General features: G+C 39.4%; 4 protein-coding genes across 6 annotated transcripts; all 4 read left to right on the forward strand.

Annotated features, from left to right (window-relative positions):
• The first annotated feature begins 698 nt into the window (after positions 1-698).
• LOC112558295 (proteoglycan 4-like) lies at positions 699-1,811 on the forward strand. Its single transcript, XM_025228721.1, has one exon. It carries the CDS (start codon positions 699-701, stop codon positions 1,809-1,811), a length of 1,113 nt encoding a protein of 370 aa, XP_025084506.1.
• Positions 1,812-2,005: 194 nt separating this feature from the next.
• Positions 2,006-3,502, forward strand: LOC112558356 (MICAL-like protein 2). Its single transcript, XM_025228849.1, has one exon. The coding sequence runs from the start codon at positions 2,006-2,008 to the stop codon at positions 3,500-3,502; it is 1,497 nt and encodes a 498-aa protein (XP_025084634.1).
• On the forward strand, positions 2,294-27,261 carry LOC112576866. Of its 3 annotated transcripts, XM_025259680.1 has the most exons (10): positions 2,294-3,523; positions 3,948-4,086; positions 4,273-4,409; positions 7,457-7,534; positions 16,055-16,187; positions 19,462-19,607; positions 20,173-21,945; positions 23,087-23,178; positions 23,505-23,539; positions 23,748-27,261. In XM_025259680.1, exons 1-10 carry the CDS (start codon positions 3,514-3,516, stop codon positions 24,163-24,165), a joined length of 2,961 nt encoding a protein of 986 aa, XP_025115465.1. In that variant the 5' UTR covers positions 2,294-3,513; the 3' UTR covers positions 24,166-27,261. The 3 variants fall into 3 exon arrangements, with proteins under 3 accessions (XP_025115465.1, XP_025115471.1, XP_025115479.1); XM_025259686.1 differs by lacking the exon at positions 7,457-7,534; XM_025259694.1 differs by lacking the exons at positions 2,294-3,523; positions 3,948-4,086; positions 4,273-4,409; positions 7,457-7,534 and adding an exon at positions 13,554-15,838.
• Positions 24,222-25,100, forward strand: LOC112558450 (spidroin-2-like). The gene has a single exon (XM_025228931.1). The coding sequence runs from the start codon at positions 24,222-24,224 to the stop codon at positions 25,098-25,100; it is 879 nt and encodes a 292-aa protein (XP_025084716.1).
• Positions 27,262-27,489: the final 228 nt, after the last annotated feature.

Genomic DNA, 27,489 nt, shown 5'->3' on the forward strand with positions numbered 1-27,489 from the left:
AAAATAAACATTGAAAATTGTTTGAGCGCGTAAAAGTGCTGCAAAAGGTTATATGCCATGTTTAATGAATAAGAATATATTATAAACATATGCAAGCAACCGTGATCAAAGAAAGTGGACTACTACATATAACAGATTTAGTTACTATTTATTGCATCCTAGAACTTAAATCCAAATTTTAAAGTGATTTGTCTTTTCTGTTAATAATCAAATTACAGTTGGATCTCGATAAGTCGAACTCAAAGGGACCCGAAAAAAAATTTGACTTAACGCAGTTTTCGAGGTAGGGAAAATGGCGTAATAGGCGCAGGTATTTGGCCGGGAACTAACAATTAATTCGATAAAGGGAGGTTTTCGACTTAGGGAAGGTCGACTTATCGAGGTCTGACTGTATTGTTTTAGTAATAACAACAATGCAATCATAGCACATTTTTCAATCACCATGAGCAAGCTAAGCATGCTTTGGTATCTTAAAACATCAGTTTATAGACACTGTAGCTTAGTATTGTATATCTCCCTTTCTCCTCCCTCTTCCCCAGTAAAGGAAGGAGGCAGGGAGTAGGACCACCAGACATTTCTTCCTGTGAAAATCAGCTGCTTTTTTATGGATGGTGGTGGGGGGACATACCATAGGGAAAATCTTTTAAGTGATGCAGTTTCGCTTATTGCATTGTTTCATGTTACAGAAAGATGCAATGATGGAAGAGGTATCAGATCTTGAATTAACAGAAATGGACACAAGCAATGATATGGAAGATATTGAAGGAGACATGGATGATTTTCCAGAAGAATGGATGGTATTAGATGATGCAGATGACATAGAGGCAACAGAAGTTCATTCTAATCAGATATCTGAGCCTGATAATTCCAGCAAAAATATCAACACATCAGCAGAAAGCCATTCTTTGCTTAAAACAGACACTGTGACTCTGAAGACTGAAAATGTTCCAAAGAGTGATAAACAGTTTTCAGGTCAGCTTAGTGAAAAACAGCCTTCAGTCAAACAAAGTTCTGCAGTCTCCAAACCTTCAGCTACAAAGCCAGGAGTGGGAGCCTCAAATTCAGCAACAGCACCAACCTCAACATCAGGAACAGAAACTGCAGGAACCCCTAAGTTAGGAGAGATAGTACAAGCAGATATAAAACCAACAACTCAAACTCCCAAAAAGCCAGTAACAGTCGGGGGAGTGGCAAAAACTCCAAAGCAAGCACAGGCAACTTTAATAACCTCAAAGTCAGCGGTGGTAGTTCCAAAAAAGCCACAGACCGCAAAGGGAGGAGGAACAGGCTCAGAGCTGTTAGAAACATCATCAACAATCACAAAGTTAACCATGACAATTCCAGCAAAGGATACAACAGCAGCCTCAAAGCCAGTAATGGAAATAGCAGCCACTCTAGAGCAATCAGAAACAACAGCAGCTACCACAAAGTCAGCAGTAGAAATAAATCTAGCAGCAGTAGCCTCAAAGCCAGCAGTGGAAACGGCAGCCACTCCAGAGAAAACAGAAGCAGCTACAGCTACCACAAAGTCAGTAGTAGCAGTAAAGTCAGCAGCAGCAACTCCAAAGCCAGCAGTGATAAAGTCTGTAGAAGCAGTACTAACGACCCCAAAATCAACAAAAACAATAGGAGCAGGTTCTGAGTCAAAAGAAATAGTGGCAACAACAATGCAGTCGACATCAAACCAGCAACAGTCACAAAGTCATCAGCAACAACCTCAAAGACAGCTAAAGCAACAACAGCAGCTGCAAAGCCAGCAGTTGCAAGACCAACAACTCCCAAATCGGAAGGAACAAAATTTACAACACTGAAGTCAACAGAAAAGGTAGCATCAACATCAACGCAAATACCAACATCAACACAAACGGCAGCAAAACCTACATCACAAACGGCAGCAAAACCAACATCAGCACAAACAGCAGCAAAACCAACAACACAAACAGCAGCAAAACCAACATCAACACAAACAGTAGCAAAACCATCAACACAAACAGTGGCAACATCAATGCAAAAAGCAGCAAAACCAACATCAACACCTGTAACAGCAAAACCAGTACCAACACAAACAGCAGAAAAACCAGCATTTACACCAGCAGCAACAAAGCTAACTCCAACACAAGAAGTAACGACAGCAAAGTCCTCACAAACACCAGCAGTGCCAACTTCAGCACAAGTTTCTGCAGAAGCAGCAGCAAAACCTCTGTTAACACAAGCAACAGCACCAAAGTCACCACAAACAGGGGCAAAGCTAGGAGAAACAACCTCGAAACAGTTACCTCCAGGTTCAACTAAAACTCAAGCACTAGCACCTAAGTCAGCAGCAACAATTTCAAAAGAAGGAACATCAGTATCCCCCACACCAAACTCAGTCCAACCCAAGCCTACAGCACAGAGTAAGCCTAAAGTGCAAACAAAGTCTGCTTCTTTAATAAAGCCACATACTACTAAGGTTCTTGCTGGATCCCCAGTTGTGTCCTCCCGCCCACCATTTGCAGCTAACACTATGGTAGCAGAAGATTCTCCACTTCAGACTAATGAAAAGTCAGTTGTTCAAGCCAAACCTGTTGCAAAAGGTGAGGGTGAGTCCCAGACTTGTGTAGAAAAGATGGATGTTGACAGTCAGCTGTGCCCTGACAATAAATTACAAACTCAGGCACCTGTTCTTTCAGATGCTAAAGACACCCAGAAAAGTTGTTCACCTGTGGGTATCATTGGTGCTATTAGCAACCCCTTAGACACTGGAAAACCTGAGCTGAGAGTTCCACCAGGTGTTAAAGTGACAGAAACACAGGTTAAAAATCCTGAAGCTTCTGAAGGCCCAGAATTTGGATCTCAGGGTGGCATCTCATCACAGCATTTGGGTGGGAATAAAAGTCACAGTAAAGAACTGGAGAAAGACATAGAGGGGAAAAAAGGAAGCTTTGGGCATTCATCCAGTATGTTCAAAGGATTAGGTGCCAGGAATTTATCATCTGAAAGAGGAAGGGAGAGAACCAGGTCAAAAGTAAGTGAAAATGACAATTCAGATAGGAGATCAAGAGGGAGTCGATCTCCAGGAAGGGACAGAAACCAGCAAGATGAAGACGAAGTTTCCGAACGTAAAGGCAACAAAAGGGAAGATCGAAGGAGTGTCAGTAGTTTAGAAAATAAAAAAGGTGACAAGCTAAACAAATCAGAGAAAAGCAGCTCATCATTTAACAAAAAAACCAATGCAGCATCTAAAAGTGACACAGAATTAAACAAAGAGAGCGCAGTGTTAAAGAAAAGTGACCTTGGAACAGATGTGGTGAAAGATGAAAGTGCCAAGATAGGGAAAAGCATCAGTGAGAGTGACACTACAAAGACTGGTGATGCCAGCAAAAAACATGGTACCACCACAAGGGAAGAGAAAGCCAAACAACCCACAAAGGAACTTGGAGCTGCAAAACCACAGGTCCTGTCCTGCCTATTTCCGAGGTCAAGAAGCTGGAAGAAGAGTTTGTTTCAAAATTCTTTGAGCTAAAATCAAGTCCTATGGAACAAGGTGAAATTATGTTTTCTTGTAATTAGTTATGTTTTAGGTAATGTGTGAGAACTTAAAAATTTCTTATTTTAAATACTCATTGTTGTGAAACATGTTCCAGAAGAAATTTGATTGAGTATGGAAAAATAAAGGAACGGAAAAGGACTCAAAATCAAATAGCTAAAGGCAGGCTTGATGACAGTTATGCTATTTTAAGGAGGTGTTTTGCCCTAAAGGGCTTCTTTTCTTTTCATGTCTGAGTCAAAAGTAATCATACCTTACAATGCATTTTAAGAAGCGCATAGAAGAGGTTTTAAACCAGTACATGTTTATAAGCTATATTTGAGTATAGGTTAGAAGCATGTAAATAGGTACATAATAAGAAAACTTTAAAATATATGAAACAGTACTAAAATTCTTTTTCACCATTTCCTACCCAAACCAGGATTGTGGCGGTTTGCAGTGCAAATGTCACCACTAGAGTTTGCAGATCTTGCACAGGAATCTGTGCAGACATTCTTAAATGGTGCTCAAGACTGTGCAATCTATATGCGTAATAATGTCCGGGGAAAGAAGAAAAAAGGGTAAGTCTTTCATGGTGTATTTCTTATCACCATTCATTTGCAAAATTTATTTTTAATTTTTACAAGAATAATGCACCATCTTTAGAATGAATATGCAGGCTTTTAGAACTATATTTGTTTATATTTCATTATGATGAAACTTATTTTAGTATGAAAATTATAGTTTCTTAAAAATCTGTTTTAAAGAGATGCCAAGATGTTCTTTCCTCGCCTACAAGCAGCAAAGCTTGCAATGGAAAAAGTCTTTCAGCTGGTTCTTGTCAGCAAGAAGGTGGATTTAGAAATCACTAGGAAGCTGCTGGACTCTAGTAAAAAAGATACAGGTAAATATTCATCATTCTTTTATAATAAACAGTCATTTTACAGCAGGTGTTTGAGTTTTACAGGGAGTTACTGATCTAGTTAAAAATAATTTATTGTTCTAGTTAGATTTATATTATAAACAGATTGTAGTTTTTTCCTCTTAGGTAGTGTTTTAAAAGAACTGATAGCATCATTGCATTATTATTGTAATTGTACAATCATGCATTATTTAACGACAGGTACGTTCTGAATAATGCATTGTTAGGCTACTTCATCAGTTTAAAAAAAAAAAAACAAATATTATATACTGCAGGCATGTCAGACTGAGCTGCATGGGTTGCATCTATGCTGTCATGAGGGCTGTGAATGTGTACAGAGTTCTTTGTGTGGGATGCAGGTGTGGTTGCAAAGGGCTGCATACGGGCCGCATGTTCGACTTGCCTGATGTACTGCATATAATAATGCAAAATTTATATAGTGCATACTCACACTCATAAGGATCATTCTCTCAGTGCTTAAGAACAAGAAGTAGACATTGACAGCATATTGAGGAACAGAAGAACAAGCAAACAACACAAACAATGAAAGGATAAACAGTACTGATGACAAAAAACATATAAAAATCGGAGAAAGGGACCAAGTAACAAGAACTGAGAGTATTGTTATTTTGCAAAAGGAAGGTGAGCAGAGAAGTAGCAATAAGCGGAAAAGGGGGAGGGGGGAATGGTTTTAAAAAAAGACTTACATTGTGTGGACTGTTGTTAGGAGTAATGTTTAAGGGGTGTGTTTTCAGTGCACATTTAAAGGATTCAATAGTGGGTAGGTGGCGGATATGGAAAAGAGAGAGTTCCATTGTTTCACTGCACAGTAAGTAAAAATCCTGTGACCATATTGTCATGTGGTAACTTTATTGGGGAAGTAGCAGTCACCCCAGTTAGGGTCTAGGGTGGCTTGTTGACAAGATCGAGGGCCCTTATGCAAGAAAAGGTGGGCGTATGTGCCAGTGTAGAGGTGTTGTATGCGGTAGGAATGCAGAGGTGTTGTAAGTGGGAGACAGCCTTAAGTGGTTACAGTAAGCCAAGTGTGACCAGCCGTTGGCAAAGGTGTCAATGATGCCTATGAAGAGAGTGACGCCAGGTTGACGGGTAGTAGGGGTTAGTCACCTGTCCACCACGCCACTGCAGGCGGGGCAGAGTGTCAGTAGGGTGGTCATTCTTATGTCGATACTGACTATTTGATTGGTTGGTGAGTGACTAATGGCATTCCTCTGTGTATGTATGGCTGCAAAAGTGCAAAGTAAAATAGGGAATGGAGAACCAGGAGGACACTTCTCGGCACGACGTCATAGTGGGCGGAGCAACTGGTCACCAGTCAAAGCGACTTCAGCATCTCTAACGCGATGCCGACTTCACTTGTACCTCGAGACTGGGTCTTAAACCAAGAGAGCAAGACTCAGGAGGAAGGACGCTTTGGTTAGAGACCCTTGAGCAAGGGGGTGAGTCAGTGTCAAAGAACTGTCTGGACTGCCTACTGTCGCTATGGAAAGCAAAGGGCTACGTGACCAGGGCTTGCACTACCTGTGAGAGGACTTGAACTACCTGTAAGAAGACTTGCACTACCTGTAAGGAGACTTGCACTACCTGTGAGAGGTAGATGTTCGACGCTAAGGCCAGAAGTTGAACTGGAGAACTTCGCATCAAGGTGGTGTTTGTTTGGCGGCTGTACATGGCATATCAGTTGTCGAAGACATCACGTGTGTGTGCCTGGACTGGGACAGGCTCGACTCTTGTGTCGCCAGGAGAGCAGTTGTCACTCTCTGACGTGGTTGGCCGATCAGGCTGGAAGGATGACGGACAGGCGAAGCGACACTTTCAAGAGAAAGTCATCAGAGTTCCATGAATGTCGGCCAGAGTATTGGTCTCCACCGTTGTGGGTCAACAAATACAAGAACAGATCTTTCTATATGTTATGTCACACATTAAGTTTTGTGCTTGGGGAACAGCAGGGGTGGAGGGTCGTGAGTCGTGTGATAGACGTGAGTATTTTACGTATCGTATGATTCCCCTGCAACTTATGTTGACGTGGGTAGTGAGAATTGAGGTTAACTCTCGCCCACGTGCCTGGTTCCCCAGAGCCAGTATTCATGTTTCGACTAAAACCCAGGAATACTGCAACACATAAGCTATTCTGGTGAAAGAAATAATTAATTTTACGTACTGTAATTTTATGTGACTGGCAGTACAGTAGGATTGTTAATGCCAGCATTATTATTGGACCACTATCATACATGCAGTCATTTCTTGACCAAATTGTCATTGTGTATTATGCATAGATAATGACTCTAACCTTATGGAATAACCATCATCAGTATGATCTGTTTTTATCTGAAACATTATGCAGCTGTGATTTTGTCTAAGACTGCATTATGTTTAACCATGTCTTGCTTCTACTATTACTTTGTTTATTTTACAATATTTAGGGACCAGCATCCCTTTTTGTTTGTTCAGTAGACAAACTTCTCATTCTTTATACCAAACAATAATCATAGCATTGTCTAATTAGACATATAAAGCATTTAGAAACCCATTGCTGGTAGGGGGAAATAAATGGCCTTGCGAAAAAAAAAAAACCATTGCTGAAGTATTTAACTTACTTGCATTGGCACTTTGGCATTTGTGTATTAATGAGAGGTTATGTGGAATCATGCAAGGGAAGTCTTTTAATTGTTGTACATAGCTGGAAAACAAAGTGGTTTACATTACAGGACTCAGTTCGAGATCATTGTTTAAGAAAGTGGTATATACATACTTGCAGCTTATCATAGGGGTATCTCATCAAAGGTTACTGTTGTTGTTGCTAAGAATACTTGTTTTTGTTTAATTCGATTTACATTGCTTCGAAATATTTTTCATAATGCTAATGGGAATTGGCTGATGATAATCTTTAAGTAACAATAAAAATGAATTTTATAAAATTGAGGTTTTTATGTTAAAGGTAGGAGTGATTTACTCATTATAGTTGAAAAATTTAAACGTAATAATTAATCTTAATGATTTTGTTGCTGCAGTATTAATAGCATTGGACTTGTTGGATGCTGAAACACTTAGCCAGAAAGCAACAGCTACAGTGAAAGGAACAGCAAAAGGTAATAAATAGTTGAGGAAAAGGCTGACCACTGCTACTACACTTGTGATGTCTTTGAAAGGGAAAAAAGTCATCTGAGGAGGGAAAGAAGATGAATGTTTACAGTGAAATACTACAACTAAATATCAGTATTCATCAAATTTGTTACACAATTTAGCAAACCCATCTTATTAGACATCCAAAACATTTCAGAAGTTCTTAACAAAATGATGGTACAGGGTGGCAGGGGGGTATTTGTTATCTTGTATAAATAAAGTTACCTATGGTATTAACTTGATTGTGACTTGTTAAGTATGGTCTTAAAGCAAGCTCCACAGAAACGGCCTAACCACCTCTCAAAAGCTTTGCAGCCTAGAATAATACATATTTAAGATTCCAGTGATTGTTGTGGCACTGTGAATGACTTTTTAAATTAGCATCTTTCTGCATGCAAATGCATGTATAAATGATAATTTATTTTAGGAGGAGGAAGGCGAGGAGCATGTTGAGCCAACCATAGTGGTTTTGCTGTTTGCTTCCAACAGCTTCTCACAAGTACCCTCACCTCCCTCTCCTGAGCTAAACAAATCTTTCTTACTGTAGAGTAGAAGTTTTACCTTTAAGACAGGACAATAGTAATAAAAAACACAATAGAAATTAAACAAAACAGCTACCCTCTAAAGTCACATATCAAACAAAAACAATTATTGTCAATAAAATAAAATATCAGATCCTCATTCAAGGCAAATATTCTAATGAGAAAAAACATCACCATTCACACCAACCTTCACTAAGGCACATATACAAAGAGTAAAGAAAGACTGCTGCTAGATACATGCTAAGTCAGTAACTGTATCTTTTGGGAGAAGAGCTGAACTGGAAAGTACTGTTTGTAAAGGAAAGTTTTAAGGCAATTTTTTAAAAGGCATGAGCTCATGCACTGGTGGGGAATTCCAGAGTGTTGGCCCAAATACTGCATATGATTACTTACAAAAGGTGGCAAATAGAGATGCATCTTAAGATGCATGCTGGTCTTTATTGGTGGATAGGATTAGAGATAGGACAGGTGTCATAGGGCAGACACTGAAAATAGATAGAAACCACTTTGTATTTTGTGTGCCTTTTTGGAAGCCAGTGAAGTGTCTTGAGAAGATTAGTAGAACTTACATGACTGAACATTTCCAACAACAGTGACTGCATGCGGTGGATTAGGTAAGATTCAAACCGTCTGTGCAACATTTCATCAAAGGTCATGAACAGTCTTTCACATGATCAATCAGATTGAAAACTACAGATAAATCCAGCAGTGACAGAACTGACACCTCATTGCAAAATTTCCAGGTCTTTTTAAAGATGTTTTGGGGCTAAATGAGTTTGAGTAGGCTCCAGATAGTCATGAGACTACACTTAATCCATGAGTTTCTTCAGAACAATATGTTCAAATACTTTTGAGAGGAAGAAAACTTTGGATACTGGTCTGTTATGTTTTAATTCTTCACATTTCAGATTGGTTTTCTTGATTGTAAAAATGACAGGTTTCAACCAAGTACATAATCAGAAGAAAGTTCACATGATATCAGTATGTTGTAGAAGCTTGTTAAAACATAGGAGAAAGCACAAATGTAAATTGTGTCAAACTCACAAAATCTCCTGGATGGCAACTTGGCACGGATGGTGCGGTCCATAACCAGATTGACTTCATCCTACTACTAAGATGTTTTAAATCAAACATTAAGAAGGCCAAAATGAGGTCACATCTAGGTGGGGACATTGAATTCACTGTTACTTGGAAAAGGTGTGTGACCCATTGCGGAAATTTTCAAGTCCCAAGTTGAAGGCAGATTTGCCATCCTCAGTATGGTTGGCTGTGATGTAGACGCCCTTGCTGGAAACATCAAGAAAATGCTACTGTGAACAACCAAAGAGTTCCTAGTGATGCAGAAAAAGAAGACACAGACTTGGTTGATATCAATGTTATCAATCTTTATGAACGAAGGAGGGTCTTGAAGAAAGGAAGAGCAGTCCTGAAGCAGCCACCAAGTACAGAAAGGGGAACAGCAACATCAGGAGGGGTATGAAGGCAAAGAAAACTGGATCAAGGAGCAGTTCCTTGAAATAGATGGCATTGAGTGACAAGAAAAAAGGCGTACCAGCTTCTGGAGTTCCTCTCTACAACAGGTCTACTGAAAACTGTCATTGAAGACAGCAGTGGTCACCTCACAAACAGCAAGACTGTGCTAAACTGATAGACTTAGCATTGCAACAGCTTACACAACTTCTATCTGAAGGCAGACCCCAACATCTTTCAGAACAACGAGACTACAACCAGTGACCTGGCACACCTGTCAGTCTTAGGTTGAGAGAGCCATATGCAGCCTGAATGGAGGGAAGTCACCCTGGGTTGATGAACATCCCAGCTGTGATGCTTAAGCATGGCAGGGAAGACACAGTAAAGACCCTCACTACTCTGGCAAAAATTTGGGAAAGCTAAGGGGGGCCTTATTAATAGATGCAATTGCTTATCATACTCCATCCCAAAATTGAGAGACAAAATAAACAGTACCAAAACTACAAAACCATAAGAGTAATGGCAATCCAAACAAACTCATGCTTAAGGTAATCCAACACCTCTGCCAAGCAGCTGCTAGCTGAAGACCAGACTGGCTTCAGAGCAGGCAGGACCATAGTTCAGATCTTCAACAGTCATATACTGATAGAAAAATATTTTTAACACCAGAAGGGGTTCTATTACAGATTTATTGGCTTAAAAGGTATATTCAGAGTCTGAAATGAGGGGTTGTGGCATGTGATGTGAAAATTTAACATTGAAGAGGGCCTTGTTCAAAAAGTCAAAGCACCATACAAGAGTTCATGGAATTCAGGTGAAAATCTTCTTTCAGGCAACAATGGATGTTGATAAAGGTTGCCCACCTAAAGCCTGTGCTCTTCAACATCTTCCTGGTAAACACAGTGTGAGAAACTCTTCACAGCCACCGCACCTCCATTTTGCAGATATTAACCTGATGATGGGCAGCAATAGCAGATTGCAAGATCTCACGAACCATCTGAGGAAAGTACAAATGCATTCTGGATGGAGACTACCATGGACAAGAGCAAATTCGCAAGGCAGAGATCCATATGAACTGTGTATAGCTTAAAGAGTACCTGGGCACCATGCTTTATGAAAATGCTCGGCAGACATTCACATCAGTATTGCAAACATGACAGCAGCAATGACCAGCTGAACAGGATCTGATGTAGGAACAACATGGATTTTCCAGAAAAAACAGGCTGTACAAGTCTCTTGTATTCACATCATGCTCTATGGTCTGTGGGACTCTGCTGCTGCTGAAAGATGAATCCAAGTATTCAAGACCATATGCCTAAGAAAACTGCTGCGTCTCCTACATAGGATACAAGACCAATGATTTTGTACAGGGTACAGTCACCACCCTTATTGGACACCAGGAAACTTTTCTCGCAACAGTAAAGTGGCACAAGCTGTTCTGATTTGGCCATGTTGCCTGGCATGACACCCTGTCTAAACTGTTCTTCAGGACAAGCATGCTGAGTTGGACAGAGGAAGAACTGGAAAGCAAACTTTAAAGAGTGAACTGGTCATTCTCAGCAGGACCTGCTCAACACTGCCCAAGACCTATCCAGGTATTCATGACAATTGGTCAGGGGATGGAAACAGGTCCTATGATGAATGGCTTCACTGGCAATCAGCTAATGCCAGCCAAGGGATGGATGACCGAATCATAGAGGCTTTCAGAAAAGGTTAGCTGTGAATAGTGATTTGATAGGAATGGTGTAAAATATAGCAATCTGAGAGTTCAAATATTTTGCATTATGTATCAAAATGTAGGTAGTAAGGTGAAAGATGATGCCTTGTCTTTGCCTTTCCATGGCTTTCCTTGCTTGGTGCCATGGTTTTAGACCTTAGGTTGAAATTTATGTATTGGGTCTTTGTCAGTTTTCTTTCCTTTGCAGTCTCAAGGCAGCAACTAAACTAATTCAAGAACCATGTGAATACAATAATTGTATCATGGCTCTGAGCTAGTTTGGGGGATACTTTGATATACTTTATGTACAACAAGATTATACTCTGGGCCCTGGCTTACATGCCCCTGCAGAGAAGCAGACTGCACAATACATTTCTGAAGCTGCAAACCCTGAAGGAAGAAATGTGACAGTTGCTGATCCTCCTGCAAGAGTAGTATGAACATGTGGATTTATGGTTTAAGACCAGCAATCTCAAGAGTTGGGCTTGAATTGTGACTACTAAGTCAGCAGAAAAGGCATCACCATGGCCAGTGCAGTCCAGTAAACAGGTGTCTTTTCAAGAAGAGCATTATATATTCCAGAGATGAGGCCTGCTAACCTACTGTCCTGATGACAGTTGTTTAACTGCTATGCTGCCATTCACCCCTTGACTGCTACCAGTCAATGGGGGAAGCACCTGGATAGACATGGCAGCTGACAAGGTCCACCACTTGGGTCTGTTATGCCACCAGGCTACCTGATACTCAGAAGAAGATTGGGTAAGCAGAAGTATCCATCGATTCCATATTGGAGGTGTTTTTGAAGGGTTGGTTACTTCATTGTGCAGTTCAAGTGTCACAACATTTTCATAGAAAGGAGATGATGGGAGTGCAAAAGATTTTGTTTGTGTCATTTTCTGCTGATGATGATGCCATGTGCGGAAACTGACAAAGGACAAAGGATTTTGTTCATTTTGGTAATGAAGTCATTTTACTTGTGGATGAACCTTTGCTCATTTTATTTTTTAAAATGAGGCATGTCAAAAGTTGATGCAGACCTTCAGAAGTGCATAGTAGAATAATAAATTTACTTTTGCATCTTCTGTCTTATTCACATAGGGGCTGATTATTAGGGAATTTAAGTGACTTTTTTGTTTTTTGCTTTGAACAGTAGAAAGTGGTACTTCATTCAAGTGCTATTGAACATTTCAGATTTTTCACACGACACAAATAAAATCAGTGAAGAGAAACCCAGTTGTCTGAATTAAAATGTTGAAAAATTCTTCTATAAAAGATGGGTTGCTTCAAACACAGCTATCTAGAATATTATGTAATAGAAGAATGCAGCTGGTAAGGTAGAGTTGAGCAGCTGCAAACAGGAGCATGCATCCATGCAATATTTGTGTGTGTGCATGTAAACCATTTTAATACTGACAAGTATACCCTAGCCAGGATTCCTATGCAGTTTGTTATTTTAGTGCAAATCAGCAACCAGGACTGGGTTAATGGGTGCTTTGCCACTATCAACTGTTCGCTAACCAAGAAAAACTTAAACAAGTTTCAGCTTGCTCTCCAGTCTCTTATCTTTCTATTTATTACCAGAAACATCAGTTTCATATTACATATCTGGATTGCATATCATCGGATCAGCTTGTTCCTTTTTATTTTAATCTTATAAACCATCAACCCCACTGCTTAACTACACTTTGTTTAAATATAGAACCTGATGTAGCAGCAGTGATCAACCATGCTATGCAATCTTGAAACTTCACTACTGTGTTCCTTCCAAGTTCATGAAGAAGGTCATGATTTGATTAGATGGATTATTTTTGTTGTGTATGTGAACCTTTAAGATATTAGTCCATTGAGGTATTAGAGCTGGACAGCCACATCAGAAAAGACTGCAGTCAGATTAATTAGAAGGGAGACAAAACATGGCAGTTTTGTAGCTTGGCTGTACTTCCAAGTAAATTTCAGCAGAAATGTGCTTAATACTGCAGAGAGGTGCAGTAGGCTTCATAAGACAACAATCATGTAGACAAGTTAAACTACAAAGAAGTTGATGATGCAACAATAATTGTAAATTTTGGATCAGGATTGGCCTCATCAGTTAGTGATGTGAAGGATCAAGCCTAAATGCATGCAGTATCTATGTCCTTTCAGAAGTAGACATCTTGATCTATTCTGAATAGTAATGTAGTCAGTAATGTTCAGAGGAACAAGTGGAAAGATCTACCCTATGGACAGTTTCTGGATACACTGTTGATGCAGCATTGAAAATCTATCGTGGTCTTTGTTGACTTCTGGATGAATGTAAGTTCAGAGCCATATCAGGAGAAGATCAAGCATGCTGTTATTGGATGTATCATGCAGCTGTGTAGCTGGCCACTGTTAAGACTGAATGAAGCAGCTTGTCAACCAGGTGAGTGCAGGGACTTCCTCTTCACAAAGGTGCAATCAACACTAAGACAGGCTTTGATCATATGACAGTTGATCAGTAGTTACCAGCAGTCATTCCTTCTTTAGAAAAGGATTAGATATGAATTGAACAAACTTTTGTAGATAATTTTTAAATGCTGGGACCTCATTTCTGCATTTCAGTGTACATTGCCTTGAGTTACTTGTAGGGCAACACTTCTGTGTGCATATTGTTTGTGAAAGGCGGACACTACAATGAACCTGTGCAAGCAGAACTAAGAGTCCTACATTTATTAGTGGTAAAACGTTGCAAAAGCTGCAGTTCATGCTCATTTCAGCAGAAGACTACATCTCACTACAGAGAAGAACACTTGGTAGATCTTGCCAGGACTGGGAGACATAAGTTGGAAGAATTAAGCCAAGACAAGGATGGCATTAAATACAGCAGGACAAAATGATATGTAGATATGAGGATGGCATTGACATCGGGACAAGATACAGTAACCAGGAAGTTAGCAAGCCCAAAACAGGAATACTAAATAGGAACATGGAGCTATGCCAAGGCAAGAACAAGCCTACTTAGAGAAGAAAATAGGCTTTGCATGCCTAGACAAGAAAAACGAGTGCTGACATGGGAGTAATTGGTGTAAAGAGAAGAATGCTAACATCTTGTTTGATCTAAAATTTCCAGCTTACTATACAAGGTACATTGCAGCAGGCTGTACACATATGCTGCAGCTGGTCACAGAGTCAGACTTTGCATGTCAAGAAAAGAATCAAGGTTTGCATGCCATTTCCAGTGGACCACAAAATACAGGTGAAAATTATCAATCTGTATAACCAACATACAGCTCTGAACTAAGAAAACAATGCTGCTGAAAAAACAGAGCTGAAGGTGTATCTGCCTTCATGAGAATACAGCTAACCCTACGAAAAATTTGCAGCAGAAAAAAAGTGCAGTTGAACACATGAAGAATTTTAGCAGAGAACAGAAAATTGCAGCCCATGTCAAGAATTTTCAGCAGACAGCAGAAGAATACAGTAGAACACATGAAGAATTTGTGGCCAACTACAGGACAAAAATACTGGCAACCAGGGTGAGTGTGCAGCATGTATCAGACACCTGACCACTTGAGAGTTTGTAGCTGAAACAGAAGAATGCAGATCATAACAAATTTCCAGTGGACCATGAATGGAACTGACTTTACCAGGCATTCACATCTTACTGCACAAGGGTGCAGCTAACCATATTAAAAATTTGCAGCCAACTACACAAAAAGGTCTGCTCACACAGAAGTGACTAGGGAATGACTGTGCACCAGGTGTCATCGGGATTTCTGCATTGAAGTGTTCAGCATTCTCAAGGAAAACTATCAAGCAGATGATCACATATGAAGTCCCTGAAGGCACAGACACTATGCACGTCATTTCAGTCATGTAAAGCCTTCAGGCTTTTGTTTGTTTTGTTTTTAACAAGAAACTTCAATATTTCCACTTTGGATGTTGAAGGACCATTTTTTGTGCTTGTTCATTGACTGTGTTACTGGAATCTAACACTTTGTGGAATTATGTGAAAAAGCAAGGTAACTGTGAATTTAAGCAAGAATCTGTACGTGACAAGTAGGAGTACAGAGCTGAAAAGGACCATGTTAAAATGCAGAAGGATGACGTCTCTGTTTCCCCCTGCTTTCAGTGAACTGGCCCGTGAGAAGTGTGTGCATGCAAGAACAGATTGATAGAATAGTCTGACAGTGGCCAGGTCAGTTCGGTGATCATTCTATATTGCTAACCACTGTCAAACAGCCTAAGAAGCAAAATTTGACCATAGTGAGCAGACTTGAAGATGTGAAGCACAACCAGTCTGGTGTTGCTACCTTTGCCAGGAGTTCAAGTAGCCTGTCATCAACCACTGATAAATGAAAGGGGCATAACACATTCAGAAATTGTGAGTGCTGTTTCTTGCCTTAATATCTCAAGGGAGGAGAATCTTGAGCAGCTTACCAGTCACACTGAGGCAAGGAAGCATCTCTGTGTGCAGTGCTATGTGATGCTGCAGGCTTTGGATGGCAGATGATATACCGCACTGTCATGTGATCTTCCCACAAGGCTTACTACTTCAGAAGTGGATTGGTTTCATCTTCATGGTTGTTGAATACTTTTACCTTTTCTGCAATCACTTATTACTTTAAAAAAATTCTTTGATATGTTTTCTGTATCTCCAGCAATTTTACCTTGGCAATGGTTTGAGCATTTTGGTTGTTTTTTTTTTTGTGATGACTGTAGACCAGCAAATGGCCTTTCAAGTCTGTTTTGAGTGATTCTTGTGGAATGTTTTTGGCAGCACGTGTATTGTTTTGCAGATGGATCAAGCAGTGGTGATGATAAAAATGTCCATATTTCCAGTGTGCCTAAGGGCACAACACAAGAATTACTCTTACTTACCTTCCCCACATCACATGCAATACGCATGCCCAGAGAAGGATCAGATAATGGGTAAGTAATGCTTAGTTTTGTTCTGTCAGCACCTCAGCTAAGTGTGCTCCCTTTGCCCCGTATACAGTTCTTTGCCACCGACAAATTAACAAAAAAATGCACTGCTTGTGGTTTATGATATTGCTAGCAGTATTGAAGGAAGGCTAAGCTGAGCTGGCCACTGTTACAGTTGCATGGTGGTTAGTATTATTGACTGTGATGCAAAGCCTTCTCAGGTGTGTTGCTGGAAAATTTGTCTTGCCCACCCAGCAGAATGTGGTGTATATGAGGAAGGTAATGGGGACAAGAGGAGGTTGGGCTCCACGTTCCACATGCTACTCACTAGACACAGTGAAGCATGTACTCTTACTGCTCCAGTGGTCACTAAGTTAGACAACACTTTTTATGTCACTTGGGTATATAGATTATAACATGAAAGGGAAAGTTTAAAGTGAAGGGGTTGTGGGAAGATCAGTAATGGTTTATTGCTACTTTTAACCATAAAACTTACCTAAGGAAGAAAAATATTTTTTTACAATTGATGGTTAATGGCATTGCATTTCTTGAGGACAAAAACCGCATGATTTGGAAGAACAGCAGAAGACTAAGCTGTTTATGTGGGCAACAAGTGCTTTCATCAGGCATTCAATTAAGATAAAATGATCATTGCTAAAAGAATGCAGGTGTGAGTTTATAGCTTTTACTGGTGGTGTGATGACAAGCTATTGGTGAGTTGAGAAATGATTCTTCAGAAGACTGTTCAGTACAGAAGCATTCAAGATGACAACAAGGCCAGTAATGTTTGTCAAGTAGAACAGGTAGCCAAAGCAGGTTTGGCTTTAAAGACATTGAATGAATAACCAAAGACTTAAAAGTTGGTTAAGGAATAGAAAAGGAACTTGTTATGCTTGTATCATTAAGCTCTATCACTTTCCATTAGGAAAAAAAGAGTGAGATCCTTCTACTTAGCTTATTGAGCTGGACCCAGATGTCTATGGTAAAACTTGTTGGCATAAGTAAAACCTTTTATCATTTATGTTCAAGACAGCAGAATGCAGCAAAGACACATAATAGTTAATATTTTAAAGTCTTTACATGTACTGCTGAAAAAGAATATGTTATGAAGAGTACAAAACATTTTGATACAAGTTTTAGACTAGCAGAGGGAGAAATAATGTGTATAGATGCATGAAAGAGTAGAGCAGAAAGAAATCTCAAGAAGAAAGAAAATTCTATGACCTCATTTGAAACACCAGAAGAGCTGGATCAAAAGGATTAGAAAGTCCCTTTATAAGTGCATCAAAAGAATAAGGTTGACATCACAAAAAAATTAAAAATAACATGTAATGCAGAATTGAATAAACTGTTTCAGCTTGAACCATTATTAGGCGTGATGCCGTGTTTGTGTTTTTGCATGCATGTGTATGGTGTGCTGGGTTGAGGGTGTGCAGACATGGACTGTGCTTATCTTGCGTATGGGTTAATTTATTAGAGGTGAATAAAATTGAACAAACTGTACTTGAGAAGGCAAATAAGTGTACTTGATTAAGGTCATAAATGTTTCTAGTTACATGAAGCTGTAAATTCTTTATAGCTGCATAGTTGTATGCATCCTTGGTCAGGTTGATATTGTTGAAATTCCAAGCAGGATTATCTTTTAAAAAAAATTGGCCTCAAGGAAATGCCTGTTACTGCTTGCATCTCTCCTTGTATCAAAAAAGTGCAAAAGAAATGCTTATATAGTTATTGTTTGATAATTTGTGTACAACTTTTGCTAGATTGTACCGCTGCCGATATATATATCTACACACACCGTTTGAAAGTGGTCATTCTATGTCTTTTGTATTGCATACACCCATAGTTATTAGTCTATTACCATCATCTCAGTATTTTGCCAATTGTGTTGGGAGCTGAGAGTAGCAACTAGGAGATGTTCAAACCAGTATGCTGTCTTCCAGTTTCAATAAAATGATTCGTACCATCTTTTCAGTCACAAAATAACTTTCAGCCTTCAGGATGAATGATGCAATATCCTCCAAGTTCCTTTTGTTCACTTAGTGCTTTCGTTTGGAGTGGCTTATCGTCCATGCTACAACTGTGTCTACCTTCAGTGGAGGGCATTTTTCAAGGCATGCTTCAGCATCTGATCTTCTAAGCTGCATTTGGCTTTCTTCAAAAAAAAAAAAACAAACAAAAAAACAAAAACCCAACCCAAACCTGATAGAGATTGGATTGGATTTCATCCTTTAAAAGGATGTTTTTCTGATGGAAGTTGATGTTGATATCTTGTTTCTGTCTTGATCTGAGCATGGCAAGCTGAGTGGCTGTTCCCTGGGATTTCACAGTGGGCTGGTATCAATTGTAGGAACACTATCTACTTGCTGGTTATCTCTTTGAGTTTCTGCATAGCAAGAGTTTATTTTTTAAGAGGGCCTCCAGAATGGACAGTTCATTGGTGAAAAAAGCAGCTTAAAGGCATTTGCTTTTTGAGTAGTTTATCAATACCACTTTCAAAAATGTGGTCATTACTTTGGTTTGTGGCAGACCATATTGGTTATAGCCTTAATTTCTTTTTAATGGACGAACACGTCTTTGCCATGATGTTCATGTTGGGGGATGTTCCATCAAAAGTTCAGCTGCTCCTGTTTTATGATAAAGGTTAACTGTTGAATAACTAGGCAATAAAGGCAAATCAGAAGGTAAAAAGTGCTGTTGTACAATATATTTTAATGTCCTTTAGTGTGCCTTTTCTCATCAATGTATAAGATTCAAAGACTATTTGAGTCATAACTCAACTGCAAATATCTTTTGTCGTTAACTAGTCGAGATAATACATTTAATAATTTCATTAGCATTTGTCCTCAAGGAGCCTTTATTGGTCTGCTGGGAAGTTTTTATTGATGACATTTCAGCTGTGCAGAGATTTTAGATTTCTGGGACATTCAGACTTTTTGACATCTGTTCATTTAAGTGTATATCTAGCTTTTTATTTCTTTAAGTTATTTACCCAATACTTGTAGCTTACTTGTATTAGTGTTTTCTTTATTTTTCCTGTTGGATAAAAAAATCTGTTGATACTGATTGACTGACACTTCCTTTTTGGTTCTTCTCAGCTTCAGTCCCTTTTCTCAGTTTCTGTCCCCTGTATCAGGTTTGTGTCAGAGGGGTTGGGTATTCTTTAAGACTATTTTTCCCCGTCAGTTTTTCTTTATTGTTTTCTGATCTCTGTACTTTTTCTTCAAAAAAAATTGTTTTTCCTAATTTTTAGCAGATGAAAATTGTTGACATGTTTCAGGTCTGTTGTGATTGAGTACAGCAATGCCAATCAGGCCAAAGACATTGTCAGATCTTATATCAGTGTCAGCATCAACAAAGTTAAATTGCGTCTTACCTGGAATGGCTTGTCTCGTGAAAAATTACCTGTTCCACCTCCCAAGAAAGGTAAGTGCTTGCTAGAATTCTCAAATACATTCAGAATTTTATAGTAGATTCGTTCTCTATGTTTTAATGTAATTATGAATAGTTATCACATTATCATATAGTTATCATTATATCATGAGAATGTGACCTTGTTTTAGAAGCTATTAAGAATAGTAATAAAGCCCAATGGATTTTGCAGTTGTAAGGAATGCATTGTTTACTTTCTTAATCTCTACTAATGATAAAATTTTTGTTCCTGTCAGCTGAGATCTTTAAATTACAAGATGCTGCTTAAAGCATATCAGTATTACTCATTTCAAAATATACATTAAAGCTACAAAAGGAAATAAACACTATATTGATTTAATAGTAAAATTTTGAAGAGTTGATTTGAATTTTCTGACATAACTGCAGTATAAATTTTTCTCTAATTTGTAATCATATTTGAAAATTTCACTTAAGAAATTTTCAAAAAGTTGTTTAGACATAAGATGACAATGTTGGTACTTAAATAATTACTAGAAAATGCACTATGATGAGCACAAATCACACATATATGTTTAACAAAAATATTTGTTTACCACAGTTGATGGGAAAGTCTTCCAAATTCCTGTACGAGATGGCTGGCGTGAAGGAAAGACCAAATCCCAGGATCGTCGGGAGTCACGTGAGTTAAAGGAGTTGTTTGGAAATGCACCTGGCGGGGCAGCTGAGACAAACACTTCCATCAGTGAAAACGAAGAGTCTTCAAATATTCAAGAACCTTCTAGCAGTCAGGGCAACCAGAAAGTGCAAACGCCACCAACATCCCAAGAGTCCAAGGTGGGAGATGTGGCGGGGAGAACATTAAAGTCTTTATCATTCAGCCCTCGGAGCGGAGAAGGTTGCCATGACAGGAAACAGGAGGAAGAGGGAGGACAAGGTGTAAGACAGGAAGGCACGGACATTGTGGAAGGCACTGAAGTGATATCACCAGACTGGGAAAGGGACCATCCAGATAGAGAGTCCATTTCACCAGATTGGGACGATAGCCCCAACAAAGAGGACACCAAGTGTCAAAAAGAAACATCACAACATCAGCGTCTAGCCAGGGATGACATCCAGCAATCTAGAGTGAGGCAGAGGCAAGGCAGACATTCTGATAAGGACAGTGGAAGGACAGGGAGAAATGCACAGTCAGATAAAGGATTGCGCAAGGATGCTAGAGACTTGGAGCTTTCTCGCAGAGACTCTAGGAGACCTTCCTCAGATGCAGCAAGAGAGGCTTTGAAAGACAGCTACCAGAGTGGAAAGAGATCTCGAGAGGAGGGAGATTATAGCATGATGAGAAGCACAGACCAGAGAGCTGGAACTAGCATGGCACATCGCTTCGAAAATTCAGTGTATTCTCAAAGACGCCCAAGTCCGCTCCGGTCAACACAGAGGTACATTAGAAGTCCTAGGCATTCTCCTAAAAGGCTTCGCAGAAGTTCAAGTCCACCAAGGCATCGGATAGGACCCCATTTAAGCAGAAGTCCACTGGCAAAGCACCGCAGCAGTATTAGCCCTTCAAGGATTTTACCAGACCAACTTAGGAGTGTGAGTCCTATAAGACCATCAGTTGGGCATGATAACAGGAGCAGAAGTCCAGCAAAACAAAGAGCCCCCAAAACATTCACTCCAGAAAGGGATGTTAGGGATGCAAAACTCTTGGCTCAGATGTTGCTCAAGAGCCTCAGTCCTTCTCGGTCTTCTCAACCTCCAAAGGAAAAAGGAGATTGGAATGCTGGCCAGCAATCTGGGTTTCAGAGGACAGGATGGAACGTGGGGAATTCTGGAGACCAAAAAAACATCTTATCATCTCAGTCCACTCTAGTTACCCGTGGACCTTTGTTCCCAATAGGGCTGCCCTCAGCATCCCATCCAGTTACTGCTGGCAGTTTCATTGCTGCCAAAGGACCGGCATCCACAAGCGGTAATTCTTCACTGCAGAAGATCCCTGGGCTGGATCTAGCTGTTGCAGAGGACATGAGAACCAGAACCCAAGACAGATTCTTAGAGCAGGTGCAGTCCCTGAGCAGACCCGAAGAAAAGTTGCCTCAGTTTATGGCAGGTGGTGTGAGTGAAGGTGTCTTGTATGGAACTGCCAGCGAGGCATTCAGACAGAAGCCTGATTTGCAAAAAAAAGGAACTAGTAGTTCTTTCGGCACCAGAGAAGAGCCCTTTAGGCCATCTTACCAGCCTGACAGCCAGAAGACAAGCTGGGCAAACAAGCTGGATGCTGTCCAGACCTGGCCATTGTCAGATAAATCCCAGATTACAGCTATTTCTGAACCAACAAGTGAGAGAACTCTTACACCAAAGACAGGTTTGAGCTCAAGTAAGAATGAATCTCTAAATTTTCTCAGAAAATATTATTTATGTGAATTGTTCCCTACTAGCAGCAGGTTTGTGTGCATGGATACATACATTTGTGTGCATGAATGGAAATATGTGTACAGGTTTGTGTTCGTAATAGGTGATATTTTTTTTTTTTGAGTGGGCAAACGAATGTTTATGCACGCAGCCAAGAGACTTCCAAATCCACCAAAATCAGATCTTGATGGAAAGATGTCTTAATTGGGAAATCATGCTTTTGTTTTAGGAACTGCGACTTCAAATGCCTAGAGATTCTAGTTTATTTATTTAATGTTTAAAAGAAAGCTCGTAAAACCATATCTTTCTACATATTGAATATATTTAACTTGCTGTTAACTCCTTTTTCATTATAAACTAGCTAATCAGAGTTTGTGCTGTTGGTACTTTCTCAAATGTACCATTCAATCTTAAATTGAATTTGCACAATGTGCTCCACATATATAGTATTCTTGAAGATTTATAAAGAAACTGAGTAAACAGGTAAGAGCAGCCAAACAACCCATGTGTACTGGGTAGAAAAAGATGCTTTTTGAAAATGCACTATATGAATTTTTTAAAATGTGATTGCTGCAAAACGTCACATCAGAGCACGAACAGTCAATCTCAAAAATATTTTATAAATATTTGACTTTGCACTGGTTAATAAAGATACAGCAGTGAACAAGCAGTCTCTTTTAAAATGCGCTTAATGTATTTTACATGATTTCTGCAAAACGTCATTAGGTAAACTGTTGGTGAGAAGCAAAATTTTTAAATATTTTAAAGTATGCTTATTATTTTTTTGTTTTTTGCCAGTTGTAATAGAGCACAAACTGTCATAGTAGTTGTAGTAGAGATGGCGTTTATATAGCAAAGTATGTGCATAAAAACATTTTGGGTCACAGTGAAAAGGTCTTAAAAGGGAGGTTCCACTGTATTAAGACCTGTCTGATAAAGTGAAGACTGTGTCAACAGTTAAGAGAATGCTCAGCACAGAGCTAAACAGTGCAGTGAAAATCTTATTTTTCCAGCAGAAATTTTAAATCATATACCAAGATAAATGGTTTCGTTCATACCTGGAGCAGATTTTTTAGCAAGAAAATAAGAAAAGCTTTACCTTTCAGATGCTTTGGCTGGACGGGATCTTATGGTGCTCAGGCAAGAGGCTGCAAGGCATCTTGCTTCCCTTGAGAAATCAGCTGGTGGAGCTAAGAAGGTATAAATTGACCTTTAAGTACCAGGAAGCCAAAAAAAAAAAAGACTTTACCAAAATTATTAAATTACTTTATTTTTAGCAAACATCATTAATTGCAGTATTTTATTATGAAGTTTGAAAGACAAGATTCCATTTTATTCCATCATTTTTAAATATTTAGACTAAAATTAATTTGCAAGAATTTAAATTTGTTTTAGAATGACAGGAAAAAGCATGAAATATTAGTTATTTTAATTTATATTATTTGAAAATGCAATTGCATTGGTTTATATATTTAGACCTATTTAATCTAAAAACAACTTACACATAGCCACATTTTGTTACAGGATGAGGGCAGACAAGATTTAAGGACACCATTAAGGTAAAATTAGGTTTTCTTTTTGGATTTAGAGTTTGATGTGCCCTGGTCAACTGGTACTAGTCAAGGAATGAATGATTGAGTGTATAAAATTTAAGGTAATTTGCTTCTGATAATCACAGTTGGTTTGCATAGTTTATTAAAAGCTTAATAGTAAAATGCATTGAAAGAGAAATTATTTCATGCTGAATTACTGCTTTATAATTTTCAGAGCTGAAACATCAGGTAATGCTGTTGTAATGGACTATGGACACCAGTCACGAAAACGCGAAGCTGAGCAGAAGCCCATAGATGTTCCACTAAAGCGAATTCGAGATGAAGGTTTTGGAAAGGACATAATGTCTGTGGGAAATCAGGATTCTATGGCAGGTGGATCAAAGAACCAGCAGAATTTAGGTGGTGCTTGGAGCAGGGATGATAGCAGGACAGGACTTGGAGGTATTCAGATGCCATGGAAATCACTAGTTCATAGTTCTGAGGGATCAGGACTGGGGCCATCGCCATCTGTTCGGGATTTGAAAGTGTTGAGCGTGGAGGACAGCTTGGACAAGCATATAATGTACCTGGACTTGGGCCATCACCTGTGCGAGGATTTGATGGACCTGGTCTTCAGCCACCAGGGAGAATGATTGACGGATCTGGATTTGGAGCATCTGCAAGCCGAGGAGTGGAAGGACCTGCATTTATGTCACTGACAGGAAGAGGGCCAGATGGACCTGGACTTGGTAGAGGAAGAGGATCTGAGGGCTCTGGTTTAGGGCCACAACAGGGTCAAGGGAAAGATGGACCAGGACGAGGGCCACAATCAGGACAGGGCTTAGAAGGGCCTAGCTTTCATCGAACTCCGGGAAGAGGACCAGATGGGACTATGCTTGGTCCACAGTTAGGGAGAGACCCTAATAGACCTGGACAACTTGGACAAGGGCTGCCATCAAGACAAGGGCCTGGGCTAGGACAGCCACCAGGATTAGGCCCAGATAGTTCAGAACAGGGCCCAATGCAAGGGCGAGGGCCAGGTAGACCAGGTTTTGGACATCCATCTTGGCAGAGCCGGGATGGTGCAGAATTTGGGCATGGCCCTGGGTCTGTTAGCCAAGGAATGATGTCCATGTCAGGCCCTGGCCTGCAGAATCGGGATATGGGTATGCAGCATGATGTTGCGAGATTCAACAGCGGAGGATATAGCGGGCCATCACCCATGTCAGGAGGTGGCCCAAATCTAGGTGGTGGGCCTGTGAAGGGACCAGAAAGAAGAGACTGGGGACAAAACAAACCCATGGGAGCTGGATGGTCCCAAGATGGAGGTCAGGGACACCAGATGGAAGGTTCTCGAAACTGGGATAAACAGGATAAAGAGGGAGTTTGGGATAGAGGAGGGGAAGGATACTGGCTTGATAAACAAGTCATGGGGGCCATGCAGCAACATCCCCCTGTACCTCCCGGCCCTCCTCAGAGTCAGTTAAATTCTCCATGGATGGCGCCACCTCCAAGACCACCAGTGCAGCTGACAGGACAGCCAGGTTCAGGTTCTGTTTTGCATCCATTCTATCCAGGCTCAATGTAAACTGTAATTATGCAGCATTGATGCATTGAGAAGTGTCATACAGAAATATTGAGAAATGGAACTTTCCAGAAAGTCTTTTCAAAATTTGCCCTTTTGATTAGGAGCTATTACAGAGAATTCCATACTGCTGTTTTTGAAGAAGTCTTTTATACCTAGATGCAGAAAGATTTGGGCCTGAATGCTGCAAAAAATGACTTTCTGTTTTATAAAGTAGTTAAAATAGGAATTCATTCAATGTTGCCAGTGTTTAAGTGAGCATTTGTAGCTTGTTTTTATTATTTTTCCCCAAAGCAGATAGGTTTCATAATGGGAATTCTATTCGTAAATTTTGCTTAGTGTTTAGATTGCTCTCTAAAGATCTTCACTGCTGCTTCAGTTACGTGGCTTAACTGCACCAAGATTTGTTTCTCGGAACAACTATGATACAGAGAAAATGTTCACAATCTTCCTGGTTTGAAAAAAAATGTTTTCCCTTTGTGTTGATGTTTTAAAACAGCAGGAACAGGTGAAAAGCAATATAATTTATGTTCTCTTTTTATTGAAGAAATTGTTTGAACTGTACTACGAAAAACTGCATTTAGGTGGTTTGTATTTTGAAACAAGTGCTGTTGCCTACTCTGTGAGTTCCTACAGATAATCAAGATTTAAGACTGTCTTCCTCACCCCCAGAGGAATTTGTGTATTCTCTTAAAAGATTTAAACATGAAATTGATGCTGATGCCCACACATTGATAACGAACATTGCAAGGGCATGTAAAATGATGATAAACACCTTATTTTGGTCAAAATTACAGTTTCAAATGAGAGTAATGTAGGAATTCCTGCGTATTGCTTGCACTTTTTTCAGTTTGAATGTGGCAGATGTCTTGAATGAGTTTCCATTTTTAAAGAGCTGTAGTGAGCATGAGTTTCAAGTTGTTTGTTTTCCATTTTTTATTCAGTCATTACATGTATCAGTTTTCATGTAGTCCTTGCCAGTGTTATGAAGCTTTGTCAAAGATGCCGGAGGTAGAGTAACGCAAGCATTAACTGTCTGGACACTGCTTTATGTCTACTCTTCATTTCCCCATTTGGCCTAGAGCAAGGACTAATTCCCAGTCCTTTGTCATATGTGCCCATTACAACAGGAAGTATTGTATTGTAGAATGGCTTTAACCCTTTATTTGAACAATCAATATTTTAGCGCTCGATTTGTTAGCTAACTGCAAATTTAAGGTATTTTTCTTCAAGCTGCTTGCTGGAGATTTTATAACATTTTAACACACACTCATGCAGATTCATATTCTCTTGGGTTTGCAGGGTTGTTTTTGGTGAGGAGGTGATGTTTGGGGGATGGATTTCTTTTTACCCCTTCTCCTTTTCATTCCAGAATACAAGCAAGTTGTTGACAAAATCTTATTGTTGTAACTTGAATTGTTCTTTGTAGTCTGGTTTTTATTTTTTGTTGTTTTGGCTCATCAGGCATTCCCCCATGTGAGTGGTAGGAATCCTAGGCATTGTGCTGAAAGATTAAATTAATGATTTAGTTTGACATATGCTTTCCTCTAAGGATGATGACAAGATTGGTGTTTGTTTTTGTTTTTGGTTTTTGTTTGTTTGTTTGTTTGTTTGTTTTTTGTTGGTGTTATTCCCATCAATGCTGCTTAAGTTAAACATGTTAAGTCTGGCTGTTAAACCATATTCAAACATTTCATAGACTGTAGTATGTCACATGTCTGTTTTATGTCAAAGTACATTTGAATGGCTGCCTTTTGATGCCAAAAATACCCATTATTTTTAGAAATACTAATAGACATGTGACGTAATTTGATGTTTTCCATCCCAGTTTTGTTTAAGTGGTGTATTGTGCACCCAAATCACTTAATTATATTTATCACAGGAGAAGATCCAAAATTTCAAAACTGTAAAGGTTAGAACATTAAGACACAATGTGTATATGATTTATAATGTATTTACTTCTGCTGGGACCATCAGAAGGCATCAAGATTGATTACAATGGAAAATGAGTTATCGAGAAAAGTTAATTAAAGCACATTAATTAGTTATTTCCCTATATAATTGTTGACTTTGTAAAGGGGAGACAAAAAGCTTCCAACATACCTGTTACTGTTAATTTCAACACTATCAGGGATGACAGCCATGAATAAATATTGATATTGAATTGGCTATTTATTTACTTCTGTTTGCATTGTGTGTGTGTGTCCTCAACACTGACATTTAAAATACAGGCAGACAACGTAACAGGGTTTATTAGCAAACGAAGTTTTCGGTCGGATACAATTGTTAAAATGGTTTAAATGTTGGTTTGAAAAATAACTGTTAATAATAGCGTGTACATCATCTTTCTCTCAATGAACTGAGAAGCAAGAGGCCAGGGACAAGTAGAGCA

This window comes from Pomacea canaliculata, linkage group LG1, assembly GCF_003073045.1.
Source record: "Pomacea canaliculata isolate SZHN2017 linkage group LG1, ASM307304v1, whole genome shotgun sequence".
Taxonomy (NCBI): Eukaryota; Metazoa; Mollusca; class Gastropoda; order Architaenioglossa; family Ampullariidae; genus Pomacea; species Pomacea canaliculata.

Excerpts from the sequence above, each read along its gene's own strand:
- LOC112558295 (XM_025228721.1), top strand. The coding sequence starts at position 699 with ATGGAAGAGGTATCAGATCTTGAATTAACAGAAATGGACACAAGCAAT.
- LOC112558450 (XM_025228931.1), top strand. The coding sequence starts at position 24,222 with ATGTCACTGACAGGAAGAGGGCCAGATGGACCTGGACTTGGTAGAGGA.
- LOC112576866 (XM_025259680.1), top strand. Across the intron at positions 16,188-19,461 it reads AGAGAAGGATCAGATAATGG|GTCTGTTGTGATTGAGTACA; the intron begins GTAAGTAATGCT and ends GACATGTTTCAG. Across the intron at positions 19,608-20,172 it reads TGTTCCACCTCCCAAGAAAG|TTGATGGGAAAGTCTTCCAA; the intron begins GTAAGTGCTTGC and ends TGTTTACCACAG.
- LOC112558356 (XM_025228849.1), top strand. The coding sequence starts at position 2,006 with ATGCAAAAAGCAGCAAAACCAACATCAACACCTGTAACAGCAAAACCA.